The sequence below is a fragment of the Ovis aries genome, chromosome 9 (genome assembly GCF_016772045.2).
Source record: "Ovis aries strain OAR_USU_Benz2616 breed Rambouillet chromosome 9, ARS-UI_Ramb_v3.0, whole genome shotgun sequence".
NCBI lineage: Eukaryota > Metazoa > Chordata > Mammalia > Artiodactyla > Bovidae > Ovis > Ovis aries.
Genome location: NC_056062.1, coordinates 15875762 through 15896475, shown reverse-complemented (window position 1 = coordinate 15896475; position 20714 = coordinate 15875762). Strand labels below are relative to the sequence as shown.

General features: G+C 45.0%; 1 protein-coding gene across 24 annotated transcripts in view; it reads right to left on the bottom strand.

Moving 5' to 3' along the window:
* The window catches only part of PTK2 (protein tyrosine kinase 2), a 190096-nt gene that overhangs the window by 70550 nt on the left and 98832 nt on the right, over positions 1-20714 (bottom strand). For all 24 annotated transcript variants that reach the window (XM_060419958.1, XM_060419961.1, XM_060419969.1 and 21 more), the window contains 7 exons: positions 20000-20079; positions 18958-19020; positions 11739-11793; positions 6027-6167; positions 5205-5282; positions 4368-4475; positions 2246-2363 (listed from right to left, as the gene is read on the bottom strand). In XM_060419958.1, coding sequence (XP_060275941.1) covers positions 2246-2363; positions 4368-4475; positions 5205-5282; positions 6027-6167; positions 11739-11793; positions 18958-19020; positions 20000-20079 — 643 coding nt within the window. The remainder of the gene's footprint in view (positions 1-2245; positions 2364-4367; positions 4476-5204; positions 5283-6026; positions 6168-11738; positions 11794-18957; positions 19021-19999; positions 20080-20714) is intronic.

Below are 20714 nucleotides of genomic sequence, written 5' to 3'. Positions count from 1 at the left end.
TTTTCTGCCCCAGTGATACCACCTATAAAAGCACTTTCTAAACTGAAGCAATTATGGTGGATCACGGAGCCTTTTAACAAAGCACACCTGGGCACATCAGCACTCATCTGTCGAACTTAGACATCACTTAGAACCGTCACACTCACAAACACATGCATGTTGCTTACCATGAAGCAGTTCATAACCTAGAGAGAACAGATGTGTATGTATGCAACTGTTCCTTAAAGCATGTACCAGGAAAATGGTGCTTTAGAGTTGCAGAAACATATTTTACACTTATTTGAAATTTTAAGAAACTAAATTACAAAGTGTACATGTGCTCCTGTCCACATATTTCTAATTATAATCCATTAAAAACATGTGACTTTAAATATTATTTCAATTAGGCAATATAACTTCACTTTAGGAATCTATTATAAAACAGTCACAAGTACATATGCTGTGATTTAGAATAAAGTAAATTATCAGGCTTAACAATTAATTCTATAAAGACCACATAAAATTGATAAAAGCCTCAGACTTACTAGATTTTTATGAGAAGCGATTTCATTTATGCTGTCTTCATATGAATGAAGAATTTAATATGTCTCATTTCATGAGATTTGATATCGAAATATTTCTTCCAACAAGGGAAAAAAGTCAACTAAAAACCAACCCAAGAAGATGTTAAAGCTTCAAACATTTAATGCCTAATGTCTGAATGTTATTTTTTCATATACCAACAAATTGATGAACAATATTTTGGTAAATTAGGGTGAAATGAAACAATTATTTACCAAAAAGAAGACAGGTGCTATAGTACATTTAACATTTTTAACAGAATACTATCTTTATGTGAAGCAATTTTCCTAAAACATTTAAACAATGCTCTTCTTTTAAAGCACAAAATGAAAACTCAAGAGCTCATGAATGCAAAAATTTTAAATGAAAGGAGTCTTTAGATATCTCCAAAAGCAACTTCCTTACTGTATTTCACACTAAAAAAGCTATCATAACACACACTCCATTTTAGGGGGAAAATAAATAAATAGATTTTATTTCTTTGATCATGGTGGAAAAAAAGTTCTGCCAGATTATTTATGTCCTAGAATTCATGTACTTACTGGCCTTTTGGCTGATGGCTTTAGATACTGTTCTCAGAGTATGACATCCTGACACTAACAAAGGTTTAAACAAAGGTCCCAGCGATGCCTCTGCTTCATCCCCCACCCCCATGCCCTCCACCTGCTGTCAGCACAGAGAACTGGACCGCTGGGCTGCAGGACTCTGCAGTGTCTACACCAGGAGTGCGGGGCCTCATCTGTGTCCCTCACGTCTCCCCGACTCCTCCTCTGATCGTCCTTCCCACGGCGGGAGTTGGGGAGTGCTGGCAGGGATCTTGCGTCCACCTGCCCGGAGCGGCAGCGTGACGGGGACGACTGTGGACCTGGACCCACCTCCCATGCTACAAAGCAGGTGCTGCTCCTCCTTAAGGACGAGAAGTCCCCAAGCCAAGGCTCATCCAGTGTAGTCACGATCACATGGGATCGAGCAGCAGCTCTGAAGTCTGTGACACTGTAGGTGCCCTGAGCCGCCTCCAACAGGAGGCCATTCCCACCCTGCTTCCCGCGGAGACCACAGAAGCAAGTACCACTCTTCTCACCTTCCTGGATGGAACCGAGGCACAGGAAGCTAAGTACTTGGCAGATGGCATGCGCTCATGATATGAACCCATCGGTCAATGTAATTCCAAAGCCTGGTTTTTTCCTGCTTTGTTTCAGAAATCTAAACCCTCAGAAACACTGCGTCTTAACCCTCTGCAAAGGGCTGCAGAGACTCAGCCCCATTCCAAGGATTCAATACATCATGCTTCAGACTGAGTTTGTTCTCTGACTGCTCTAAGCTTTTGAGAGCTTTAACAAAAAATAGGAAAGAGACTTTATGAGTCATAGGGACTTAAAAAAAAAATCCCTTGAACATAATCCCAAAAGTTTATTAAAAAAACACTAATGGTAACTAAGACAATACTTTAAGGCTGTCGCTCAAATCAAAAGGGTCTGAACACAAACCATGTGTCCTTTAAGCTCTATCCAAACCCAGCTCGTAGGCTGTGAGCTGAGTCGCTGCCCTAGAAAAGCAGGAATACAGATTTGCTCAGCTGAATTATTTGTTTGCTCTTCACGTTCAGAGTGACCTGAAGGAAGGGCTTGGGCTGCGGGCGAGCCTGGCAGCCGCGTGGAGTAGGCTAAGGCAGGGGGCGGCTCACCTTTCTGGGGCCGGATGATGAAGGACTGTGTGGCCCCGTGCACCAGGCGGCAGTACCCGTCGATCAGGTCGGCCATGTTCTCGGCGATGGTCAGGGACGGGGCTGTAACCGTCAGGGGCTGGACAGGGGAGAAGAGCCAGAGAGAGCGGTCATTGTTCCTTCCGCTCCTCAGAGGGCCAGCTGTGCCGTGACATCAGATCGAGACGCACTTGAGCCCAGAGAAGAGTGGGAGTGAGACGAGATCTGTCATCAGGTCTCAGTGAGAAGGGAGCGTGGTATTTAAGGATCTTATTCCTAGAATGTGTGACAGAAGGCAAAGCCAGACAAAAAAAGAAAAAGACACTTAAATCGCTTAGAGTCACTTTCTAGAACAAAAAGAGGTGGGGAAAAAAAATGTTTCCTACAGAAGGTCTGGCCCCTTAGGCATATTCTAATTAAGAATTTAGAAAATTAGTAAGCTCAATTATGGCTTCTTTTAGAAACTAGACAAGTGTGGACTAGATTTTTATCAACCATCCATCATAATTTTTCTAACCTTAAAGAAAATTAGTGGAATTTCATTATTTTGAGCATGCAGAGCATGCTCTACCTAAGAGCTTAGAAATCACTTTTTTCAAGGCAAAACACACAATTATGATACATTTCCTAAAAGACCTGTCATTAAATGTTATCCAGGAGATAATCAGAGTGGTATTTTTCCTTTCAAACACAATTACGTCCCAACTCACATACTGTTCATAACTTCTTTCTAAAGGAACAACTCAGCTCGCCTGCATCATCCTAAGTATTGTTTGGGGGCAGCAAACAGAAAGGAGGACAGCCTGAAAATCATGATGCGGACAGGAAATTACTGAGAGATTTTCAGGAAATTTGAAGGTTTCAATATTTCATGGCATCATTGGTTTAATCCTGAGAATCAAATGTACTGCCCGGAGCCTCAGAAATGCCAGGATTCCAAAGCAGGAGGGGCAAGAACGAGATGAGAGAAGCCTCGCGAACAAACCCGCCTCAGCGGGGGCGGCAGCAGTGTGGAGCCCAGGGGTGCGAGTGGGGCCAGGGGAGCGCCCACATGGGCTTCATGCAGAAGCAAACCTGTGCGTGTGCCGCTCCCCGCCCCTGCCCCCACAGTGAGCGTCACATACAACACCGTCCAGGAAATTAGGCAGTAGCACAGCTTACAGAATTTATATAATTTTAAGAGGTTGATTTTCATGATAATATTCGTTTTTCCACAGAAAGACTACATTAGTTTTTAAGTGAACTGATGCTTTTGAACTATGGTGCTGGACTAGACTCTTAAAAGAGTCCCTTGGACAGCAAGGAGATCAAATCAATCAATGAATTCTAAAGAAAATCAACCCTGAATATTCATTGGAAGGACTGATGCTGAAGCTCCAATACTTTGGCCACCTGATGCGAAGAACTGACTCACTGGAAAAGACCCTGATGCTGGGAAAGATGAAGGCAAAAAAAGAAGAGGGCAGCAAAGGAGGAGATGGTTGGATGGCATCACCAACTCAATGGACATGGATTCAAGCAAACTCTGCAAGACAGTGAAGGAGAGAGAAGCCTGGCGTGCTGCAGCCCATGGGGTCACAAAGAGTTGGACACAACTCAGCGACTAAACAACAATTTGTTATGCAGGGTTTCCTAGGAGGCTCAGCAGTAAAGAATCTGCCTGCCAAGCAGGAAACACAAATTTGAGCCCTTGGCAAGATCCCCTTGAGGAGGAAATGACAACTCACTCCAGTATTCTTGCCTGGAGAATCCCCATGGACAGAGGAGCCTGGCGGGCTACAGTCCATGGGGTTGCAAAGAGTCGGACGTGACTGAGCAACTGAGCACAGACACACACATTTGTTATGTGATGCTCATTACGTAAGAGAAAGCTGTGATTCTGATGATCCATGAAAACTTCATCTGTATCCTGAAACAGTCATTTCAATAAAGGGCTAGTTTAGAAATAATGATTGTTTCAGGATATGGCAATCCACTCCAGTAATCCTGCCTGGAGAATCCCATCAACAGAGGAGCCTGGCGGGCTACGGGCCTAGGGTCGCACAGTCGGACAGGACTGAATAGACACAGCATGAGCAGAGGCTATCTCCTTTATCCCCCTTACCTCAGGCGCCCCTGCGATCTTCAGTTGCAGCGTCCCTTTCCTGTCCTTGTCTTCACTGTTTGAATACTGGATGGTCTGCACTTGGTTGAAGTCGGCCAGGTGTGTGGGCTTTGGGAAGAAAAGGCAAACATTTGACCACAGATGCCAGACACTCATGCACTATCCTGCGTAATTTCCGTGGTCCCCACCCCACCCCACTGACAGGGTGTCTGGGGAGCCTGACTGTCCACCTCGCCCAGGAGGAGGGGGCCTTTCTCACTCTGAGGAGTTGGCAAGGACCTGCCAGGGCCGCCTGCTCACCTCACGGTCAGGGATGTGTCTGTCCTCTGTGCTCGTGGAGGCAGAGGTGCGCTTCCCCTTCAAGGGCTGGATGAGGGGGTGCCCGTGCCCCAGCACGAAGACACACAGAGGAGGAGGGAGGGAGCCCCTGACCTGACTCTCCGGGTGACAGTCTCGGTCTCAGGGAGCATTCTGCCCCGCTTCTCTCAGCAAGAGGGACCCGTGCCCACTCCCAACACACCATGAGCAAGGAACGTCTCTGACCTGTTCTGGGGTTCTTCTGAGGGTTTTGGTGCTGGGGAGACAGTGGGCATCTGAAGGACCCTTCCACATGGACACACCACCAGAGACTCTGCTCATTTCCCAAGAGGAGTGGGCTTTTCTTCTCATGCAGACACAATGTGCCCATCAGTCCCCACCCTCCAGCATTTCATGACAGCCGTCAGTCTGCAGGGCTGAATCCCACTCATTTACTCAAGACTCTCAGCCCACACAGGGCCATCTCCTCTCAGACACCACAAGTGCCAGCCCCTTCTTGCCGAACTGAAGCACACTTACATTGCAGCCCTTGTCTGTGAGGTAACTGATTCCTTCCTCAGGGCCAATCGCCAGCTCTACTGAAATAATCCAGCTTGACTTGAAGGTGAAACAGGTGACGGCAAAGGCACCAGGAAGAAAAAGAGGTATTTTAGATAAAGAACCAATGAAACGTTAAAGGACCAAAGTGGGGGCTAGACACGCTTCTATTCATCTATGTAATCAAGTAATACAAAATGTGTACAACTCCAGGCTTTCCTGGTGGCACTAGTGGTGGAGAACCTGCCTGCCAGTGCAGGAGACACAAAGAGACTCAGGTTCGATCCCTCCAGGGAAGATCCCCTGGAGGGGGGCATGGCAACCCACCCCAGGATTCTTGTCTGGAGATTCCCACGGACAGAGGAGCCTGGTGGGCTACAGTCCAGGAACAGAGCGTCAGACACGACTGAGCGTGCACATGTGTGGGTACAACTCCATGGCGCAGCGTCTGCTGAGCCTGAGCAGAGACACACAGACTGAGCTCGTTCCGGTGAGCCTTAAGCCAACAGTTTCTTTGGGAAGATTATCTGAGTAGGTAAACTAGCCCTGAGACAACAGTTAATCAATGAATCGCTGGGCTGGGATTAAAATAAATCTAAATATGAACACAGGCATGCTATTAAAAAAGGATTGTTTTAGTCTCACGTTGACACTTTTTCTTTTTGTATTGTTTTCCCACTCTACAGTGGTAAAATATTCTCATGTTAAACATGTGACCAATTAGATTCCAATCAGAAACTGAGGTGTTCATGGAAAAGACAGAGAGAGCCCACCGAGTCCCCTACTACAAGTCCCCATACTTACACCAAGGGCACACTTGAAGCATTCTTTATCAAATCTGTACACTGGGGAGAGGATCTCAAAGAACTTCAAAATACTTTCTTCTCTGTTAAGATTGGCAAACTGTCTAAATGTTTGTTGGATCAATTTTCTTAGTGTTTTGGCCTGTGTGATAAAATCACAAACATCTTTTCAGAGTCAACAGTAAGTGAAGACCACAGCAGTAACCCCTAACACCCAGGAACATCTCTTCCCCAGCACCACGTAATACCACCTGCATTCACCAAACATCATTATTTATCAGAGCTCTGTTTCTTTTTTAAAAAATAATTATAGTAAAATACACACAACATATAATATACCATCTGGTGGCTAAAAAAAATGTGCCTGCAATGCAGGAGATCCAGGTTCAATCCCTGGGTCAGGAGGATCTCCTGGAGAAGAAAATGGCAACCCACTCCAGTATTCTTGCCTGGAGAATCCCATGGTCAGAGGAGCCTGGTGGGCTACAGTCCATAGGGTTGCAAAGAGTTGGACACGACTGAGTGACTAACACTTCACTTTCAGCTGTTTTAAAGTATACAGTTCAGCTCTGGCTCATCGGAACAGGGGGGTCCTGCTGTCAGCAGAGGAGGGGGATGAAAGCCCTTACACACCCCACACTGCCCGGGGAGTCGACACGTCCTTTCTGAAGCAGAAATCAAACACCTTAAAACCACAACCTTTGAGAGGTTATTCTTCAGGAATAATGAAAGAACTAGGTGAAGACCCAGCAATGAGGAGGTTCCGTGCAGAAGTGTGCAGAGGACCTCACGTCGGGGCACACACACACAAGCACGTGAAAATAAGACAGCCTGGCGTGGTGGAGATGCCGTCACAGGAGAGCACAGGAGGCGGGCCTCATGCAGGGGGCCACACACACCACACGTGAGGAAGACAGGGCGGGTCGGCACGTCCGTCCCAAGAGCCGTAGTTACAGGCACAGGGCCGAGGTGCTCCCACAGGTAAAGCAGCTGCAGGAGATCTGCGTGGGCAGAAGCCTGCACAGGAGGCCGACAGCTGGCTGTAGCCAGGGCCAGGGCTCAGACGGGCGAGACAGGGGTGGGATCCAAGGCGATCTGAAGAGACCACAGACGCTAAACTGAGAAGCATAGTGAGTTCCAGGGCAGCAAGGACTGAATCTCAGATGTTGCCTAGAACGTGAGTGGTCAGACGTGGACGCTCTGCAAAGAAAAATCCAGGGAGCGCATTTTGGAGAAAACTCATCCAAGCTCTGGCCATGAACCCAGGGCCTGCAAAGGGCCGCTCTCACCATGGCTGAGTCCAACCACCGTTCTGACTCCAGGCTGTGCAAACAGTCTCCAACTCTCCTCTGCAGGATCACATTCACCCACCTGAGATCTCCACGACACCTGAAACCTGATGGGCCGCCAAGAAAACCTCCCTCCCCCGTGGCCGGGCCAGCGAGACCGTGCTGATTGGCTCCGCACCCCGACGTCCCTCGAGGTGCCCAACCTCTCCGGCTCCACCCCTCTCGCCATTTCCGCTGCGGTGTCCCCATATCAGAGACATAAAGGGCCGTGCGCTGCCCCCAGCGAGCAGGGGTGAAGTCACCTGCCCCACACCAGAGTCCAGTTGATGGCTTGTCCTCTTTACCAAAACCCTCAGCCATAGGACGTGCATGGGGTCAACTAACAGCACACCTGATCACTGAACCTGCAGGAAAACTTCCGAGTAACTGGGCAATTGAAAGTAGTAACTATGCAGTGTTAGCAGACAGTCTGAGCTACAGTTTTATGAATCTGTCTCATCCAGCTGAATCTGGGGGAAACACGTCATGTTTACTGAATGCCCATCGTTTTCACTTTGGCTCACTGTGCATTTTACATGCCACTAGGCTAAGGTGCAGGAAGGCACAGTGCCGAGCAGCAGCTGCAGGAGCTGCAGAAGCTAGTGTACCCACTCAGGGCTAACTTCCTGGGACACAGGGTCACACCCCAGCTTTCTACCAGCCAAGAGGGGCACCTGGTCAGGAGTGAGTACCTAAGCTTTCTCAGGGTCTCTGCTTCAATGGGGCCACCCAAGAGGATCAAGAAATCTCACAGGCAGCACCAGTGCTGTGCAAGAACTAGAAAACGCTTGCTGTCTGAGAGGAGCCCCAGATTCATTTCTAAGAAGGATGCCTTAGAAAGCATCAGTTCTTTCCTTCTTTCTCAACAGGGAAAAAGTTCTACAAAAACTGACTCCCTAGAATCTCTTGATATTAATAAATATACCTATTTATAGGGTTTCAACATCCTCTCTGTGTTTGAAACAAGGCATCTATCAATGACAGCTAGTTGGTTTTCAACCAGTCCATATACAGAGAGAATAAGGCAGTATTACTAGGATGAAGCATCAGAAATTGTTGCTATTCAGCCTTCTGAACAACAGAAATAATCCCATGTTAGTCAACCTAACATTTATCAGATGCTGCTCTTAGTAGAACAATGGCCTCTGAGGGCCTCCTGGATGAAAAGGTCAGTATGATCCTAAAGAAAATATGCCAGAGAAGAAAAATACACTAAGAAACAGGAATCGAGGAGTTACGTTATCTCCCCCTCTCCCAGATGCTAACTGTAGGTCTGTAAACAAGTGCGTGTCAAGTGTGTTTTTCTAAACTGAGTTGTAACTGACATACAAGGTTGTATTAGCTTCAGGTGTACAACGTACCGATTCAACATTTGCATACATCAACACTGTGAACTGACTGCCACAATGTCTGGTTAACACACCATCTCAGTTACACTTTTTTTTTCTTGTGATGAGCACCTTTAAGACCTACTCTCCCAGAAACTTTTAAGTACGTGACACACTGCTAATAACTACAGTCAGCGTGCTTTATATCACATCCTTGGGACTTACTTGTAACTAGAAGTCTGCACCTTGTGACCCCTGCACCCATTTTACTCTCCCCATGTCCCACCACCTGTTCTCTATATCTATGAGCTTGATGTTTTTTCCTTTTCTTTTCATATAAGTGAAGTTATATAGTACTTGTCTTTCTCCGTCTGACTTCACTGAGTACAACGTCCTCAAGGACCATCCATGTTAAAAATCTTGCAAATGGCAAGATTTCCTTCTTTTTACAGCTGAGTCATATTCCAATGTGTGTGTGTCTCTAAAGCATGCCTCCTTTCCAGCTTCCGTGTGTGTGTGTGTGTGTGTGTGTGTGTGTGTGTGTGCGCGTGCATGTGTCTAAAGCATGCCTCCTTACGGGGGTCCAGACCAGGGGGGCACTCTCCGTGCGGAGGCCAGGACTCAGAGGCTGAGTGAGTGCTGAGCCGGGTACTTCTGTGCTCACCACCGGAACGAGAATGGTGACTAACTTAAGTGCTCCTGGGAGGGGCCTAGGAAATCACTCTATTACTCTGAAGTATAGATACTAACTGTGGATCTCGTAACATTTCTAATCCTGAAATGAGATTTCTACTGTGGATTATACTCAAACAAGCTGAAATCTGGCTTTTATTTGTGACATAATCTTAGACTTACAGAAGAGCTGTACAGACAGTGTCGGATTCCCATCGAAAGCCCCGGCCCAGGCCCTGAAGTAGGCCGCTCGCACAACACTGGCACATCCGTTAGGTAAGGAACCAGCGCTGCCAGGAGGCCCTCACTGAGATGCTCCCGTCTGCCCACGGGTGCCCCCGCTGCTCCAGGACCTCACGCCACACGTGCTCACATCCCCCAACCTGCCCCCGCAGCTGCCACAGCTCCTTGATACTTCTGAAGAGTAATAATTACAGTTTTGTAGACAGTTCCCTCATGTTGCAACTGACTTAGTTTTACTGGTCCGGTGTTTTTAAAAGTGTGCCTCTGGCACTAAGATCAAAGAGAGAGAAGTTTTACCTATCTTATAAATTATTCTTAATAATCAGGCACATACACCCCAATCCTATTTGCCATCAATCAATCAATCACAGCGTAAGTTCCATCAAATATAAGGTAAACTTTTGACACTTCAGGGTCATCATTAACTACAAAGGATGTTCTAGAATCCAGATATGAAGGGGAAAGGCAGAGAAAACAAAGTGGCTCTTGGAGAAGCAAATGTTAACTGATCAGGCCATCCTATAGGTTGGTCTGGAATAAATAAGAAGCTGGGTCATGGGGGGTCTCTCACCTCGGCCACACTTACGTCGCAGCACCTGAGGCCGGCACCTGGGGTGGCCTATTTTGAGTATGAGGACCCATTTTAAAAGTAGGATAACTTCTTGGAACTCCCAAATGCCAGCAGCCATACCTCTTGGGGAACTGCTCACCTGCACACAGCTCTGAGCAGGCTCTGCACGACTCGGAGGCCGCCCAGGACTCACACACGGCCACTGGAGGCCTACCAATGTGACGCAGCCGCTCTCACACCCCTGCTTCCTAAGGCTACACTGGGCGAGGCGCTGTTCTGGCCAGCGACGGGGCAGACGCCCTGAAAGACGGAGTCCGACATTCGTGAGCGCCTCCCCTCCAGTCCACCCAGCAAAGGGCAGACGGGTGCACAGGGCAGGCTTCTGTGCCCACACTAGGGCCTCAAGCTCCAGATCAAACTGAGCCCCACGCGACTCAAGGTGTCAGGTCAGAACCTTCACCAACGCAGGCCAGCTCCAGAGCCAGCTTTCTGAACCACTGTGCTTGGGCGTCAGTGGACAGGACGGTGTACACGTGGCTGCCCCAGTGTGGAACGTGACCTCTGTGACACAAAGTCACAGCAGCAACAGCCACAGTTCCACAGTTTATAAATTAGACAGTGACAGGTGCTTGTGCTATGTGTGTGTAACCCCTGGGTTGGGAAGATTCCCTGGAGGAGGAAATGGCAACCCACTCTAGTATTTCGTGCCTGGGAAATCCCATGGACAGAGGAGCCTGGTGGGCTATAGTCCATGGGGTCACAAAGTCGGACACAACTGAGCGACTAAACACACACACACATATATATGCACACACACACACACACACACACTGATGTGCTAAAAAGCCACACCAATCCTACCTACCCTATTTCCTTTGTTGTGGAAATAAGAAACCAGGTCCAAACCATGAGGCTAGGAAATGGCAGAGCTCTTCTAAGCTTGACTCTAACTTGACACAAAGCTGTATTCTCACAATGCACTCGACTGTGTTCTAGAAGGGCTGGGGAGCCACACATCACATCCCCGATGTCCCCTCCCCTGCGGTGGGAGCTGCAAACAGAGGCGGGAGCTGGCACTCTGCAAGAAGTTACTAACGGGAAGGAGTGTCCACCAGTCAAGAGAAGACAGACCTTCAGAATGCATGTCTATGCAAGCAAGCACGCACACACGCACGTGCACTCACACACGTGCACACACGCGTGCACACACACGCACGTGCACACACACGCGTGCACACACACAGAGCAGCGCCTATGGCTGCTTCACGTGCTGCTGCTTTACGTCTCTGAGTTGAACCTGAGACTGTAAAGACTAAGGTGATGCGTTCACCACTGTGAACACAACGCTCCTGGTTTTGTACTTAGCTGAGTGCACACACAATCAAGACACAAAACCATGATTTTCTGGGAGAAAGCTCTACCTTTAAAAGCCTACTTCCCATGAATATGACTAGAGTAACTGTCAGCTTCTTACATTAAGCCTTTTACAGGTAAGAGGGAAGAGCACGTGGCACGGGGGAGGTATCTGCCTAACATGGTCATCTGATTATGACAAAGACAATGCTAATTACCTTGACTGAATCCAGTAAACTCCTAGGGAAAAACCGCTTCAAACCAACATCTTTCCTGAAATACAGAAAGAAGTGAATTAACAAACAATACCACCAAATCAGCAAATATAATGACATTGTTGCTAGAACATAAAAGAAGTTTAAATTATTTATCATTCCACACATTATTTGAGAAGGAAACACATATATTAAAGCTCCTAATGACTGGCATAGTCATGGAACAGTTGGGACAAGTAATTTTCTAGATGTGTGCAGAAAACACTGAGACAAGTTGGTTTGTGTAACCCTTAACTATTACAAACCCTCTAAAATATTGCCTCTTTTACAATGTGTAAATAAACTGAGTTTTTTTTTAACACTCTTTGAAAGTTAGCCTTATAAACCTCAATTCCAGCTGCGTAATGCTATATTTATATGTATAGAAAGTAGGCTGGCCTGATTAGAAAAAGATTTGAGTTATACCAGGGATGCTTAAATTACCTTAATCCTAAAATCTGATGATCCTTAAAAATAAACATCAGTCAATGTTTAAAATCTAAGTTTCACATAGAAAGCAAAACAAAAAGAGAAATTAAGTGATTGGGCTAAGGTCAAAAAACTGAATGTGAGGACATGCTGGAAGTCCCAGTGATTTTCTTTAGATCAGGCTACAAAATCAACCATTAATAACAAGTGCCTCACGGCATTCTAAGCGACAAAACAGGTGGAGAGAATGGCTCCTTCTCACAGGAAAGACTGAAGGCTAAAGGAGAAGGGGATGACAGAGGATGAGATGATGGAGTGGCATCACAGACTCAATGCACATGAACCTGAGCAAACTCTGGGAGACAGTGAAGGACAGAGGAGCCTGGAGTGCTGCAGTCTCATCAGTTCAGTTCAGTTGCTCAGTCATGTCCGACTCTTTGCGATCCCATGAATGGTAGCACACCAGGCCTTCCTGTCCATCACCAACTCCGGGACAAAAATGTCTGACATGACTGAGCAACTGAACAACAACAAAGTTTCTACTTATTGATACTTTGGATATAAGTGAGCCAGGCTTTTTGGCCACTAGGTGGCAATCATCAGCTAGTAAGATGAAGTAAAGCCCCTGGACATGAAAGATGATCAGGAGACACAGAAGATATAAAAGGATCATGGAAAAAAGTAAAATACAAGTATCTTTTACATTTAAAAAATAAAATGAATATAAAATATAAAAAAATAAAACAAGGATGACTTCGCCCTTAACTATAAGTGAGCAGGTACTACAAACAAAACCACAGAAAACAAGTCAGAGTTTATGTGGTTGACTCCACATCCAAACATTTTAATCCCCTATTTCACACTCTACTAGTTAGAACCTAAATCAGCGAACTCCTTGCTAAGTCCTGGTCTCAGATCTCACATCCTTTTATTATTCTATGATGATGATGGTGATGACAATGTTTAGCACATCCATACAAAATCCTTGCTCAGCTCCCATGACACACTGTTTACTGGTTTTACTGATCAGCAAATTCACGTAACTCTTGGCTTGCCATTCTTCTAATCACTCTTGCTTATAACTTCCCTTTCTTATCTTTTCAGATATGAACAAGGGGAAAGTGTCCACCCAAGTTCTTCCCTCTCTTGCTGCCTCCTAACAAGACAGGAACTTAGCATTCTAAGGATTTGGGAGCTAATCACTATGGGAAGTGGCAAAATAAGGACATAAAAGATAAACTAACACCCCAGAGTCTTAAGGGCATCGCTCCTGAGCATTTTCTTCCCCGTTTCCCTGCTCAGGAACTTGCTTTATGCAGAGAGTTCTGCCCTGGAATTTCGGCTTTGCAGAAAGATAGATCTTAAAGGCTGTGATGCAATGCCTGTTGACCTCAGGTGACACCTACGTGTAACATGGGGATGCTAACTCCTACTGATGAGTGGTGTTGAGAGGAAATGGGGAGGTGTTAAGGACCTGAGAGGAAATGGGGAGGTGTTAAGGGGCAGTTTCCCCTCCTCTGGAAATACCACGGCTACCCCTGCTGTCTGGTGAGAGTCTGGTCTACATGCCTGACCAGCCGTGGTTTTGAGCAGAGGAAGGTGTGACCTGATGCTGCCGTGAGCAGAATGGGGAGGAAGTGGGGACACAGGCAGGTGGGTGGGCGGACAGCAGACTAGGGAGGTGCTCTGGATGCAGAGCAGTGCTCAGGAAAAGGCTCATGCATGGAGATGGGGAAGGCAAGGGCCAGCTTCGGGAGGCCCAAGGCTGGAAAAACTTTATTCACACATATTAAGTGAAAGTGAAATTGAAAGTTGCTCGGTCATATCCAACTCTTTGCATCCCCATGGACTGTATGGTGCGTGGAATTCTCCAGGCCAGTACACTGGAGTGGGTAGCCTTTCCCTTCTCCAGGGGTTCTTCCCAACCCAGGAAGCGAACTGGGGTCTCCTGCATTGCAGATGGATTCTTTACCAACTGAGCTATGAGGGAAGCCATTAAGCTTATTATAAATGAATTCTCATGTCAAGGATAAATTTGTTTCTCCTTTGCCACTACTTCTGAGAAGATTCAGACCCTGTCTGTTGCTTTAACTAATTAATACTTCGTGGACATTATTCCTCTCAGATTTAAAGCTCAGGCAAAAAAGCAAACCAAAATCAACTTTAAAATATAACTGCAATGCACGTTATCATACAGTATCCCTATCTTATCCTCACCCCCAAACTCTCAAGAATTGAGTATCATTAAGAATACTACTAAGGTCCCTTAACCTCTAAAACGATACCTTTCAGTCTCTTACAAACAGATAAATGTTAAAATTCTCTAAGTTCAGGAGAAACTGTCATTGCTTCCTAACAAACCTCTCACCCCAGGCTACCAGGTGGCATCTATGCATGATGGATGGGTGGCAAGATTCAAGGGGCCTGGCGCCCTGGTCATGAGGAACACCGACTGCCTGGCACAAAGAGAAATAACCTTCTATCCTGGTTAAGCCACTGTCCATCAATTCATGTCAAATCTGTGAGCTTTCCCTTCATCACTGTATTATCACAGGCAACTAAAGAAAGCACTAGATCACTAATGACAAGAAAGACAATTAAAAAAAGAAATGAAAACAATGCACCATCAGAATCAACCTCAGCTAATTTTAAATCAATTTACTGAGGAAATACCAACGGAATATCTAATAATCAGGAGACACTGCTAAGTGCCAGAAACATCAGGAGCTCTCTACATCAACACAGCTTACTCTAACAGAGAAGAAACAGTTACACAAACAACTACAGCAAGACACCTTTCTTTAAAAAGCAAACCACTTCATGAGGAAACGAGCAGAACTGAAAAGTGACATGGTTTACTTAAAATACTTTCACAGTACAATTCTGTACTGTGGAGAAGAATCATCAGTACGTAAGTCTTCTTTCTACAATGTCACGTTAGGAACCATAATTCTAACACTATATTATTAGCTTATTTTGGTTTTATCTGTCATCGTTAGCAATGGCATTTTTAAGCTGGATAACAAAACAGTTTTCTTAACACATCCCTTCTGACTCCTGTCTGTGATTTATAAGAGACATAAGTAAAAGAACCATCTGTGTGCACTCCAGAATGTGCCCTTGCACTGTGAGACCCCAGGAGGCCAAGTTTTGGGGTTGGGGGCTAGGGTTCCCCTCTGCCTACAGAAAACGCACCATGGTTCTTCCAGAGTGGGAAAAACATAGAAAAAAAAAAAACACTGATTAACTCTTTAGTTGATTTAAAACTAAAGTACAAAAAGTTCTAGATAGTGTTTTTCCCACTCTCCAAAGTTGGGCTGATTTTTTTTTTTTTTTTTTTTGCATAACTGAAAATAGCCATTTTGAAATGTGGTAAAGGTGAAGGTTCACTATATTATAGATTACTGATATTGTCCAAAAATTTTCTGGCAGAAACTAAGAAGCTATATGGACTATTTCAGATTTTCTCCTTATGGGCAAGGAAAAAGAGAACCCAGAATAAACTAATAAAGAACAAGTAACATTCTGCACTCGTGTGGAATTCTTTTCCATACCGAGAAAAAATATTCACACTTCTAAGTGGCTCTAGGCTACTCGCAAACACAGTAGAAAGGACGGTGTGGACCCACTGGACGCCCTGGCTACCCATCCCCAGGCAGGACTGCCTCAGGGAGCACAGAGCACCACCCCCGGCCACACCGCGACCGCAGCCCTGACGGGCCTTTCAACAGCTTGCAGCAGAAGACAGAACAGAGGGAAGATCACAGTTAGACTAGACTTGTGAACAGAGTGACGACGCTGTGAAAGGCCTGCACTCAACACGCAGGCAAGTTTGGAAAACTCAGCTGTGGCCACAGGAACTGGAAAAGGTCATTTTCATTCCAAACTGAAAGAAAGGCAATGCCAAACAATGCTCAAACTACCGCACAACTGCACTCATCTCACACTAGCAATGCTCAAAATTCTCCAAACCAGGATTCAGCAATATGTGAACCGTGAACTTCCAGATGTTCAACCTGGATTTAGAAAAGTTAGAGGAACCAGAGATCAAATTGCCGACATCCACTGGATCATCAAAAAAGCAAGAGAGTTCCAGAAAAACATCTGCTTTATTGACTCTGCCAAAGCCTTTGACTCCGTGGCTGTGGAAAATTCTTCAAGAGACCACCTGACCTGCCTCCTGAGAAACCTGCATGCAGGTCAAGCAACAGTTAGAACTGGACAGGGAACAACAGACTGGTTCCAAATCGGGAAAGGAGTATGTCAAGCCTGTATATTGTCACCCTGCTTATTTAACTTATATGCAGAGTACATCATTAGAAATGCTGGACTGGATGAAACACAAGCTGGAATCAAGATTGCTGGGAGAAATATCAATAACCTCAGATATGCAGATGACACCACCCTTATGGCAGAAAGTGAAGGAGAACTGAGGAGTCTCTTGATGGAAGTGAAAGAGGAGAGTGAAAAAGCTGGCTTAAAACTCAACATTCAGAAAACTAAGATCATGAAATCTGGTCCCTTCACTTCATGGCAAATAGATGGGGAAACAATGGCAACAGTGACAGACTTTATTTTGGGGGGCTCCAAATTCACTGCAGATGGTGACTGCAGCATGAAATTAAAAGATGCTTGCTCTTTGGAAGAAAAGTTATCACCAACCTAGACAGCATATTAAAAAGCAGAGACATGACATTACCAACAAAGGGCCTTCTAGTCAAAGCTGTGGTTTTTCCAGTAGTCATGTATGGATGTAAGAGTTGGACTATAAAGAAAGTGGAGTGCCGAAGAATTGATGCTTTTGAACTGTGGTGTTGGAGAAGACTTTTGAGAGTCCCTTGGACTGCAAGGAGACCCAACCAGTCCATCCTAAAGGAAATCAGTCCTGAATATTCATTGGAAGGACTGATGCTGAAGCTGAAACTCCAATACTTTGGCCACCTGATGCGAAGAACTGACTCATTTGAAAAAACCATGAAGCTGGGAAAGATTGAAGGGGGAAGGAGAAGGCAATGACAGAGGATGAGACGGTTGGATGGCGTCACTGACTCGATGGACATGAGTTTGAGCAAGCTCCAGGAGCTGGTGTTGGACAGGGAGGCCTGGCGTGCTGTGGTCGGTAGGGTCACACAGAGCTGGACATGACCGAGCAACTGAACTATGAATAGAGTACAGATGCCCTCCAAGAGCAAGGCAAAATAAAGGAGATGAAAAGATGGCAAAAGCAGAGTTTCACCTCCAAAGACACATTAAAAGAGAAATTCTAAACAGTGTGCTTTAAGAAAAAGGGCCCTGCTATCAGAAATCAGGCTGAGCTCCAAGACAGTGTTCAGGCAACACAGTGATAAACAAGCAGGACTGCAGGGCTCCGCCCAACACACCCACAGAGCTGGAGGCGGAAGAGACCCTACAGGTGGGGATGCGGCGCCAAGGCTGAGCAGGCACCCGGGGAGGTCCAGTCATGCCGCTCACATCCTGGCTCCCACGGGAAGCCCCCACCCCCACTGGATCCCCCTCAGCAGCCACCTGGGGGCTTTAGCAAGCAGAGCGAGACAGTCCAGCTCCCCAAAGTCACTATCAGATACAGAACACAAAACGGCTGGCATGAAAAGCTTGAAGAAATAAACAGCACAATCTTTATCTGTCCTTATTTAATTTGTTAAGAGGCACAACATATGGGACATGTGTATCCAAAAATACACAACCACAAATATTTAGTACACCATGTTAATATATTAGGTTCAGAAGTCAAGTGATGAATTCAAACTAAAACAAGACAGACCGCTCGGGGTGCTAACTCACTTGTCATAACTGATACAAAAAAGGCTCCTGTAATTGCAAAAATAACTATCCCATCTACTACCACTAGCTATCATCTCAAACGGTTCTACCTGCTCAAGACTAATTCCCCCAAACATTCACCTCTACTTTTATTTTAAATGAGCATGTCTCCCCGTAAAACCTTGTTTCCAAAATGATGGCAGATTACATTTTCACAGTGTGATACAGCTTGGCTGACCTGCCATGTCAAGTCTTATGGACAACCTTTCACTTCACTGCAGTAACATCCTCCAAACAGCACAAGAATTTCAGTAATAATAAGGCAGGAAAAGGTGCTGGCAAAAAGTTGCACCGTTGCTAATGAAAATAAAACTGGAAATAAATACCAAAAATTTTTGGTGAATTAATTATCAAGAGACAATTTGTAGAACTTTCCGTCTCCCAAGATATAAGCCCCACTTTGTCTTTTATGCATTTTAAACAGCCTAACAATCTAATGCCCACTAATTTCACTACTAGAAAAATGTTCAGTTATCCTAAATACCCTGATACACGAGCAACAAATAACTCCCACATTTTAACTAAGCAAAAAAAAAAAAAAAAAATCCTTAATAAACTTAGAGAATATAAATAATAATAATTCAGTATAAATTAGAAATGAAACTCCATCCCAATATGGTTAAATCTACAGAGCCAGAAAAGTTTATTATTTATGTGTTAACAAGCCAAAGACTATTAGCCTTAAGACATTTATCAACAAATTTAAATGTTCGCTAACCCAATTAATGATTAATGTCATCAAGAATTATTTTCTTAATAAAACCTTCTGTTTTCAGATACAAAGATTTTAGACACAGTACTGTTTAGATTCAACAATACATTTTTTTCTGAAGTAAAGATAAACTAATAAAATCTAAGTCTGAAAACGACTCAGCTCTGAACACGCACAGGCAGACCTCAACGCCACACTTACTCCAGCACTTCGTAGTTAGACTTCTTCTCCAGGGCGTTGCCGCGCATCTCCCAGTACGACCGCCTGAAGCAGAGAAGAGAGACACTCACAGATCTGCGTGGAGAGCGTCTGCGATATCAAATGACTAAAACTACTGCGCAGCTCAGTCACAAACATTCTGACAAGCTATCACTAAACAATAAACTTGATTCTCCACATTAGTCCTCCTTCATCAGGCAGCAGAAATCAGTTAACACACTGAAGGAAAGGGTCCAAATTCGCTTTCCAAGAGAAAACTGTAAAGGAGGAGACCAGTGAGAGATGGCTTTTTCCCCCTCTGGGATATATAATTAAGGTTGAAAACAAATGTTAATGAAGTTGCTGAGAGTTATACTTAATGATCTGTGGGTCTTACAGGAACTGTTATTTCATAACCTTATACAATATAAAAAACAGGGATCTCCTGGGAAAATTATCACTGTTTTGAGTACACATAATCAAGTTTTAGCTAATTTAACCAACTCATCTTAAACTGGCAGCCTGGGGTAAGTTTTAATTAAAATCATAGCTGACAAAGGTAGAAATATTCTTTTATTCAAAGTTTAAAATGGTGACACAGAATACATGACAAATGCTACCAGAAATAAATGCATTCTCAGCTTCCCATTCCCCTCAATGGCAGCCATCAGACACAGGCGATGGTTCACGTTCAAGTTTACAGCAGTAACGCTGCACGTCTGAGTGCTCAGTGTCCGCCTCAGCTAGTGGCTGGCACGGGGATCTCACAGACACTTCCTGCATCGCAGAAGGTCCTCCTGGGGAGCTCAGCCTTAGACTTGCTTACACACTTGTGCTCTTATCACTGCATTCTAACTACCACGAAGTATCACCTTAAAAGATTCTAGAATCAGCGATTTAACCTAATTCAGAATATTCTTAAATTTTACCTAAATTTTTATTCAGTATTTTATTGATAATCTTTACAAGGAAAAGGAAAATACCTAGAAAAAAATAAAGGAAAACATTGCTAAATAAAGACCTCAATGTCTAGTTATCTTCTTACCGTATTTCTAGACAACCCAACTTCAATGCAATGTCCTGGTCCACTTGGTCAGCGATCTCTAACATATAATCGCTCTTCACCTACAACAGAAAGGAATGGGTAAAACCATGTCGTTGTAAGAGGATGCTGTAGACTTAGCAAATGTGTGCTGGGTGTCATCCCCATACTTCACATGCACTGTGTCCATAATGACACTCGATGCTGGGTGTAAAATGAGCAATATCAGAGAACAGCGAGTCAGTCTTCTTTTATGAAGAACTTTTATCATCCATGAGCACTTAAACGTCATCCGAATCACGGACCCTCAAGCGGCTCTCTATACCCTCCCATGTTGTTGAAGGTCCCTTTCCATGCAAACTTGTGTTCAAATTTTCTGAACTCAGAGTGCAGCCCCTGCAGCATTTCTGGACCTCAACACAGGCACAAGGAAAACTGACATTGTTTCAAAATCCATTTAATCCTGCAACTGACATGCTTCCACTTAACCATCAATTGTAACTACTGAACCTGCAAAGTGACAACGTGCTTGAAGTGGGACATAAAGAGAAGGCTCTAACAGAACACTGACAGCTGTCTTCCAAGCAATGACTGTGAGGGACTGAGGTCAGTATCTGAGGGTGCTTATCAATGTGAAAGTATTTTCAAAGACGAGACACGTAAAATCTCACAGACGAGCATCAAGAGACCAACATCTGCAATTGACTTTGATGGCAGA